At 40.4% G+C, this 9,255-nt stretch overlaps 1 protein-coding gene across 6 annotated transcripts; it reads right to left on the bottom strand.

Moving 5' to 3' along the window:
• Positions 1–731: 731 nt before the first annotated feature.
• Positions 732–9,096, bottom strand: LOC143371279 (ral GTPase-activating protein subunit beta). Of its 6 annotated transcripts, XM_076816245.1 has the most exons (24): positions 8,783–9,091; positions 8,276–8,696; positions 8,084–8,110; positions 7,766–7,980; positions 7,504–7,687; positions 6,387–6,647; positions 5,953–6,144; positions 5,672–5,776; positions 5,457–5,597; positions 5,152–5,387; positions 4,833–5,063; positions 4,615–4,768; positions 4,453–4,560; positions 3,968–4,069; positions 3,581–3,721; positions 3,491–3,505; positions 3,256–3,416; positions 3,006–3,179; positions 2,521–2,930; positions 2,022–2,433; positions 1,632–1,944; positions 1,294–1,557; positions 970–1,219; positions 732–900 (listed from the first exon to the last, which is right to left on the bottom strand). In XM_076816245.1, the coding sequence occupies exons 1-24, from the start codon at positions 8,816–8,818 to the stop codon at positions 774–776; spliced, it is 4,680 nt and encodes a 1,559-aa protein (XP_076672360.1). In that variant the 5' UTR covers positions 8,819–9,091; the 3' UTR covers positions 732–773. The 6 variants fall into 6 exon arrangements, with proteins under 6 accessions (XP_076672360.1, XP_076672364.1, XP_076672361.1 ...); XM_076816249.1 differs by lacking the exon at positions 3,968–4,069; XM_076816246.1 differs by lacking the exon at positions 3,491–3,505 and having other exon boundaries at positions 8,783–9,090.
• Between the last annotated feature and the right edge of the window lie 159 nt (positions 9,097–9,255).

Below are 9,255 nucleotides of genomic sequence, written 5' to 3'. Positions count from 1 at the left end.
TCATTTGTAAAGGTTGCTTGCCTGCCACGGATCGTAAGGCGATTAATTATTGTTTGCTTGCAATCTATCTTAGAAGCATGAACAAAAAAAGAAGGATTTATCGTTCGATTGCGTGACAAGACCTTGTATTGCGAAGAATCCCGCTATAAATCAAATTGACCCCTATTTTAGTAGCCAAAGGAAATGGTTATGTAAATATATCAATGGGGGATAAAAAGAAGGGGAAAGAGAAGTGTGATGTAATGACGTAATGAAACTGTATCACATCTGCCCATTCTTCTTCATACAGCCATTTTCTTGCGCACACGTACTAACACAAACGCGGCCACTGCCGTGTGATCATTCTACTACAATGAATTAAGAACGCAACTGCTATTACGCCGGTTACCTAAAAGTATCGAATCGAACTTGTAAATACAATAGAAACTTTTGTCTCGAATTACTTTATTTAACAATATGTAATAAAATGTGATATGTATCGTGCAGCAAACTATATTATTACTATGTATAATAAATAACGTATAATAATCCTTCGAAAGTTGTTAATTACCTTCATTAGAATTTCCCACTGTTCGTTACATTTTTTTTATTACACGAGCGATGTAATGCTTTTGACTTTTCTTTAAGTGTTGTCAAACTTATGGTCTTCAAATACAAAACTTAGGATTATAGAATGTAATACTGCGATGATAAATATTTTCTACCCAGAGAGAGAGTTTCATCAGAACATATGCGAGTTGGCGTTAATTTTTATTTAATTTACAGTGATATTGTTAAACTTGATAAGTCTGTGTGTTACTAAATAGAAGTGTTAGTAATTCCGGATCAGTTAAATTTTTTCTATACTTTTGTACAATTTCTTGAATCTTTAAACGCCTGCGCACGTGCGGCGGATGATAGCTGTAAAATATCGAAAGTATTACAGGCATTAATGTTATCAGAACGTGTAATAATTGTAATCCCACATACCTATCGTTGTCGAGCCGTTTCCTACGCCCCATATTTAACGCCGTTTGTCTAACAAGCGTTCCTAACACTCTTCTGGATACAACCATACCATCAATTAACGGAGTGGCTAAATTGATTCTGGAAACTGGACCTTGCAATCTAACTCTCATCAATCCATTACCGAGGGCTTGAAGAAAAATCACTTGTACGTCTGACGGCTGTATCACTCTGGAGTGTTCGAGATCAGTGTACGTAGAAGGAAGAAGATCACCTGCGCTCAGAACACAAATCGTGAAGCCTCGTTATTCGATGAAGGAGAGAGATATTTATTAAGAATGCAACTACCAATTGGAAACTGAGTATAATCTTCTAAACTTTCTAGCCAAACGACCATGATTTTGATGTCAGTTTGTACAGGTAATGCTTGTTTGGTTGATCTCCTCGGCTTGACTGGGTCTGCACTGGAAGAGCTGGAAGGACTAGATCCTGTTAAACTCGGCGGCTGCTTTTCTAAGTCCAGAGACATCGCGCGTGGGTTCTGTATTATATTCTGCCCTGTTCCATAATTCCGAGAGGTAGTGCTTTCGCTGATACTTCTCTCGAACCAAACTACAAATTATTACACAAGTTATAAACCCGTACTCTTTCATATATTTTCTTTTGTCCTTTCGCGCACGTGGTACCTTGATTAGCACTGATGTCACTGGAATAGCTTGTTTCCTCTAACGAGTCCGAGTTCACCATATTGCTCGATTGAGTCGGCACAACGAAAGCGATTTCTGAGCTAATGTCTGCCCAATAAAGCACGTGGGTATCGCCATTGTACAGAGCCCCGCCGTGATCGCTGTGAGCTGGCTGCGGCACGTTCAAATGCGGCGTAACTCTCCACGAGGTAGACACGTGCCCAGTCCAACCTGCGTGCGTCGACACAGAAACCGGCCATCCAAGAGAATTTAGAAACTCCAAAAAATTTGATGATACATTCGCTTCGTGTAACTACAAATATGTTTCTTTCAATGCGAACACAAATACGCCACGTACGTCAAAGCATTCCGAAGTGTTGTGATTCTTACCACGTTGGACAACACTTCCGTAGGAGTTTTCTGACCAGCTTTCACATAAAAAATATATACAGTGTCGCAGGTCCTCGGACTGATGTTATCTAAAGTTTCTAAATCTAACCAGAATCCTGGAATGATTGGATCTAAAGCGGTGAGGCTACTGTTCCTGGACTCGTCGTTCTCTTTGGGCTCCATATTGAGGAACCCAAAGTGGCTTAAAAAGAGACGCGCGGTTTGGAACTCGTGGCAGATCTGAGGAGGCACGCATTCCTCTGTTTTCTCTTCCGAGACTTTGTCGCTCCCATCGCAGTACTTCGATTCGATGTTCGTCTGACGTTCCAGCAGCTGCGATAGAATCTGATGCTCGTTTCTCACTACGTCGCTGTCGTTCATGACCGCCTCGAGACTTGGTATAGATTCGTCTCTGTCAAGAGAATTCGGCCGCCTTGATTAATGAGCTCTTAATTACTTCTAAGTATATGCAAAGATATTTCCATACAATTCCACGTACACTTTACAATGAGGAATTCTATCCACGTTATCGGGAAAGAATTTAGGTTTATAATCTGTTCGCGGCGCAGCTTCCGCTAATGGCAACGGTCGACCTGGATTTGTATTTACACTTCTTATGCTAGATCTGTGCCTTGGTAAATGCCGAAGCTGCATCGTCCACGCGTGTCTGCCGAACGGCCCACGTATTAATACGGTGACGGTGGGCTGTGGATCTTGATCGTTTCCAAGAGGTTCCTCCAATAAAGCTAACATGGTGGCATTTTCGGCGACAAAGTACCGAAATCTTTCAACCGCTGCTTGGCGCGGCACGCGACCACCCGTCCAACTATTGCAGTGCCGAAGAAGAGATACCTCGTCCAGCAAAGATGATAATGACTGCGCTCCACACGCACTTGGGAAGTAACCGACCTGACGGAGAAGTTGATTCAAGTATTGCTTTGATATAATCGAAGCCCGTAAAATCATAATAGATTCTCTATGTACTTGTTCTAGGATGACCGTCAGAAGTGCATCGGCAGCATCTCTAACACGCATAGACGCTGGCTTCAGTTCCTTCTCATCTTTCATTTTGATAGGTTCGCCTGGTTTCCCTACACTCTTGGTTCCTGATACACCAAGTTCGACTACTTCCAAAACTGTCGTTAAACAGTCCTTGTCCTGAGGAAACAGTTGCAAATAGAAACTTGTTGCAATGAATACTGTCGCGCCAATAAGGTGTAGACAGAATACTAACTTGCAGTAACTGTGGATGAGCAGTTAACCAGGTCGTTAGGCAACTAAAAGCAGCGACGATCGATGAATGAAGGTCTTTCGAATGAGCCGGTGGCGGACGCCAGCATTGATACGCGATATAATCGCAAAGCCATTTCACTGCGCGTTTACATTCCAAAGCATCTGTAAAATATACAAATTCTTCTAAGACAGTTCAACTTCGCATTGCAGTTTGCAGAACGGAATAGAAGTTCAACCTGTAAGCTTCCTCGCTGCATATAGAATATTAAAAACTTTATGAATCGATATGTTTCGTACACTATAGTCTCGAAAGTATGACAATTTACCTGTCTCGCGAATGCGTGTCCTTGCTAATCCCGATAGTATTTCAAGAGCTGCCAGGGAAATATTTAAATCCGTCTTCCACGATGATATTAGTCTGTGGCAGACTAAGTACGTTGCTCGCACAAAAAGAGCGTGAGCCGAATCTGCAACACCACCCCCGTATTTGTCAATCGTTAAATCCATACACGATCAACTATTAATTCTTGTGGCACAGTGTGTGGTACATGTTTTTCAAAACGCAAGCCTGTGTAAAATGTTGTCCAAAAGAAGCTTTAACGTATAACAGAAATACGGTAATGAGATAAGTAGGATGATGTTTCCACGATATTTTCGTGTGATGTGCACGGTAATTGATGGCGGGGCTAATTGTAGAAAATACTTGTATTTACCGAATGCAATATACTCCTCCTGAAGAGTTGCAATATCAGAGGCTTCGCCGAGCGATCGCTGATCACTGGATATACTTATTTGACTGGCTGAATCGCTGGTGACTATCAAGCGATGATGAGACGGTACAATGGCGCGAATGCACAACAAAACACAACTCATAATAATAAAAACGGATGACGTCTCACAGAAGCACGCATAAAGCAAATACAATAAAAAAGTGATGTTAAGCATTATGACCTTACATCATATAATTATGCCGAATTACTAAAGTTCCAATGTACAAGCAACTGATAAATGTTAATGAGCTGCTGTTCCGAATAACGGAGCATCAACTCCGGCTACCATTACTGGAACGACGCCACTTAGAAATTACTTCTCAAATTTAAATACAAACGGCAATTAATTCCAAAGGATTTAAAACAGCGCATTCGATATTTATATATGCGAGAAGCTAATGTCAATTGGATTACAAAGGATGACAAACCTGATGACAATAAATTAGCAGTGGAATCGTGTACCACGGTATCGGGTTGCGTAACTTGCTCGACTTCCTCTGCCGCTGCAGAGTCTTGTACGCTCAATAAAAGCGCTCCTAAAAAGGAACAGCGAATTACGAAAGTTTGGTTGCGATTAACTTCCGACTTACCCAATAGCATGTGAGTGTTTTGAGGATCTGTTTCGACTTGTAATGCGTTTATAAGCAAATTCATAAGTCTCGATTTTAGTTGCGCGAATGTTACGTGGCCCTTTTCTCCAATCATTGGACTTGAAATTGTTGGAAGTTCCTTGATAGTGAGATTCTACGAAATAATAGTGATATCAGTCAGTGGGATATTTAAATAAATATCTATATGTGCTAGTTACCTGGAAGTGAAGTGGCAACGCCAGCATTGATATTAACAGATGTATCGAGGCCCTTCGTAGGTCTGGTTTCGACACTATGTTAGATTTCAGTTTTAAATCTTTCTCCGGAAGTACAGTTTCTAGAGCCGATATCAATGCAGGTACTAATACTTGCACGCCGTTTAAGTCTAAACGGAATAAGTCTGCCGAGTTCAATAGAATGCTCGCTAGCGTTTCGCCGCATTCTCTAGACTGTAAGTGAAATTATAAAGATGTATATATGGCGATTCTTATAGCCACTACAGGTATGCTCGCAACGTTTCAGTAAACAAGTTATTACTTCAACTTTAAGACCATGATTCATCGCTTGGTAAAATCTGGCTAGATAGACAGGTAGAATTTCCTCGCCAGTTTTCTTGGCGCAGAATATTCTACAGAGTGCGCCCAAAGCTTCTGCTCTTCCAGACTCGTAGCGATCTATACATAGAGTTGGTGGAACGTCGTTAACAGTTTCTTGCAATGAACTAGGACCCTCGACAAGAACAGAAGATGGACGTTTCGTCGCGCCTGACGGTTCTATTTGCGAATGAGATTAATGATTATTGCTTTTACTCAGTGATACTCGATGCTGTGTAGAACACCTACGCGGTAAATTCTGTGACCATCCATCAGTGCCTATAAATGCAGCTTCAAATAACCATTCTCCAAAGAGGTGCAATATACTGTTACACTTTGGACGTCCTGGAGCTAAAGGTGGCCTGATATCTTGCATTAAGGAAGTCATAGCTGCGAACATAATGATTTCCTGATGCATTAAGCAAGTTACTTTGTAAAAAATAAGATTTTTAATAGTGTCTTACATGTTGTGCTCGAGGCGGATGAAGGTCCTGAATTAGATAGCAGCATAGGTGGTGTGCTCGAGACACGGCTCGTTGTTAAACCAATTAAGGAAGCTTTTGGAATTCCTGTAGTAGAAATCGTAAAATATAATGCTTAATTTAAAATCGCTTCTTAACAGGGTGGTGTTAAAACAGAATACTTCTTTAGGGTAAGAAAGTTGAGAAGCCTAAAAAAGTATTTGCAAAGAATATATACAACTTGGAGAATATAACGAGACACCAGAAGAGAAGTGCTGAAATACCCTTAGTCACTGCAGAAGGAGTTACACTGAAACTTTTGGCAAGTCTGCGTTGCGTTGGTGGTGTAGGAGAAGGTTGTGTCGAATCCTTGCCACTTGCTTTGTCCCACCCTACACCCCCGCTTCCAAGGCTAGCAGATCCGGACGTGACAGTGGATACGCAACACTCCTCCCAGCAGCATGCCTGTGAAACTCCTGAAAAATTTGTGACTGCGTGCAACCATCACCCAGAAAGCAAGCTGAAATGCGTAAGTGTGTGTATGTGCTACTTTGGAAAGTAGGAAAAGTGTGCGAAAAGGCTATCCTCGCTTTCTGCAGAAGTACCATACAACTTATAGTTTGCATGTATAACTTGTATGTGCACACCCCGAAAGAACATCTTAACTATCACGTACATCTGTGTTATGAAATTCTGTGCGATTCGATTGCCGACTTACCAAGGAAAGCATCGACTTGACCAGCTATACCTTTTATGGCCTTTAAAAATATTTGAGGTAAACTTTGCAAACATGGATGCTGACATGGATCTATAACGTTTGTACTAGCTATGGCATATTGTAGAAATGCTTGCGTTTGCGAAACGACAGCAGGCCTGCATAAATCAACTGGATCGCCAATAGTTCGTAAAAGTCTGTACCATGCTTGCGCCACTGCTTCGTCTGACATTGTAGGTGGTACAAGCTGAGAATCTTCCTCGCCTGTAAGCAGTGCTATTTGTTAGAAGTTGTTAGGGGGAGCCCTATTTAGGACGCTAGGAATTACGTGATTCTTGGGAATTTTTTTCTAAGAAACTGTTAAGCGGATCTTTCCCAAACTTTCAGGGTATTTTAGTTCACATTCAAACAATAAAATTTAATTTTTTTTTTACAAAGTGTTCGGTAGAAATGGAGATATATGAACACTAGTAAAACTAATTAAAAAAAAAATCCGTGTAAAGTTTGAGCTCGATCGGATAACAGGAAAGGGTGCCCATGGGCCCTTAAACATTTAAATCATTATTTAACAGCTCGCGAAGTCGATTTCAATTTCGAACAAGGATTTTCTTATTTCTAGTATAATTACATTGTCGATGGACCTAAAACTTTGATAAAGAAATTGATGTGAACAACTCTTTTTCCATAAATAGTACGAAATATCTTGGGGCAGAATCGTAACTTTTTCATTGAAGTCCTACCAATCTGCCAACTTTGAACTTTTTTTTCGTTAGTTAGGTTCATCGACAATGTAATTATACTAGAGAGAAGAAAAACCTTGGTTTTTTTTTATTTCGGGGAAGAATTGGTGCCACCATTATAATCGCAAATTTGCAACTCCGGCCCGCGAGTCCTAATAAACGTGTTCATATATCTCCACATTTCTACCGAAGAATTTGTAACGAAAAAATTAATTATTATTGTTTGAATATGAACCAAAATACCCTGCAAGTTTGGAAAAGATCCGCTTAACAGTTTCTTGGAAAAAAATTTTCGAAGAATCATCTAATTCCTAGCGTCCTAAATAGGACTCCCCCCTTAACAGAAAAAGCAACGCGAGCAATCAACGAACGGAGCTCACTTATTTTTAATTCCGGGAACATCGGGCCATACATAATTTGTAAAAGTCTTGCTGTGAGGGCAAGGCAGACACGATTCCATTGCTCCACCAATGCCAATCTGTGCCTCCATCGAAGGCAGGACTCCCGTAAAGTACGCCATAATGGTGGAGAAGGGAAGTTACGCTCGCACGCCACTAGCCACACCTAGAAGTATTCTCGTGCTACTATCGGTGCATGAAAATGTTTAATAATATACAATATACCTTCGTACAAATATAGTACCTCCAATAATACACCTAGAACTCTTTCGCACAATTGTTCACCAGCGTCTTCCCTCGTCGCTGGTGGCGCTAAAAGTGCATCATTAATTCCAATGAGAAATAACAACAAGCTCTCCCATGTTTCCCTTTCTAATGTCGCAGGTCCCCTTGCAATTTGTTGTAATGTCCTAAGTACTCTATGACACAAAACAGCTTGTCGATTAATTGTATCCGTTCCTATAAATAATATTCAAGATTTTATAGTCATCATTTATTTTCACTGTACGCTGAAATAGAAATCTTTCATACAGAGAAATGTAGTCTTTCAATTGCAAATTACCTAAATCCTGATACAAAAATGGCCAGACTACGAAAGAAAAAATACTTATAAGTCTTTAAATCTAAATATTTCTAATATAGTTAATACGAGAATTATCATTTTCCCTACTGGCTCTTAAAGTTATTACAACAAATCATATCTTAGACAGAGAAGTAGGACGCAAAGAGGACTTATAAAACCAATGTATTTTACCTTCTCCTTTCCGCGGGACGAACAGATTATGAAAGTGACTTATTATCCTCCTGGCATAAAAGTTGGGATCGTCTATAATCGGTCTGGGTACACAAATCTTCGGCGCTGAATACAACGCGGACAGCCATTCGCAGTACACGTTAACGCAATCTCTGACAGTGTCATGTTCGGCCAAAGGTAAGGACAAACCAAAACATATTACTTCCATACACCATTGCACTTCTTTGTCTGTACATAACAAACTAGCCTCCGCCGCTTGTGTGATACCAAGATTCGTAGCGAGCTGGCGTACAACGGACAGAGCGACTTCTTTCCCCGCGATGGGAGAAAATTTTTCTAGGACGCTCTGGCTCTCTTCGGAGCCTTGTTGGACTAAAACACTTAACGAAGCCCATTCGGAATACATTCCTCCTTGGGAATCCTGCGTACAGGCAGTTTGTGCATAAAAATTTAGTAACATTATATAATTGTGGGAAACAACGTAATATCATACCGGTGATAACATACCTTAAGATTAACTCTGTTAAATACGCCTAAATTCATAGATTACTAGACTTTGACGCCCTGTAACAGAGAACTAGCAAAGAGAAAGTAAAATCCTCATGTACATATATCCCTTTAACCTTCGTTAGCATAGAAACTGTTTCATCTTATAAGGTGTTCGTTAAAGTAGCACAGTCCAGTGCAGAATTATATGCTATTTTCGAAGTAACCAACATTACGAAGTCTGTATGGATGTAGCAAATTTGACAGTATGAATCTCGTTTGACAGGTAGTCACCGCCATGCAGTTCCCATTCAGTTTATGTATATGCCAATGCACACCACTGACGAGATTTCTATTGGCTCCCATATTTTTGCAAATCAGTAGCAGGGCTTCCTCTTTCCCTACGAAAATATCCCTACACAAATATTAGCAAGAAATGCAACAAATTCATAAAATTAAAAAACTCTTATCTTGCCACCAAACATTGCATTTTC

Source organism: Andrena cerasifolii, chromosome 7 (assembly GCF_050908995.1).
Source record: "Andrena cerasifolii isolate SP2316 chromosome 7, iyAndCera1_principal, whole genome shotgun sequence".
Taxonomy (NCBI): domain Eukaryota; kingdom Metazoa; phylum Arthropoda; class Insecta; order Hymenoptera; family Andrenidae; genus Andrena; species Andrena cerasifolii.
The sequence above is the reverse complement of the archived record's forward strand: the minus strand, read 5'-3'. Positions and strand labels throughout refer to the sequence as shown.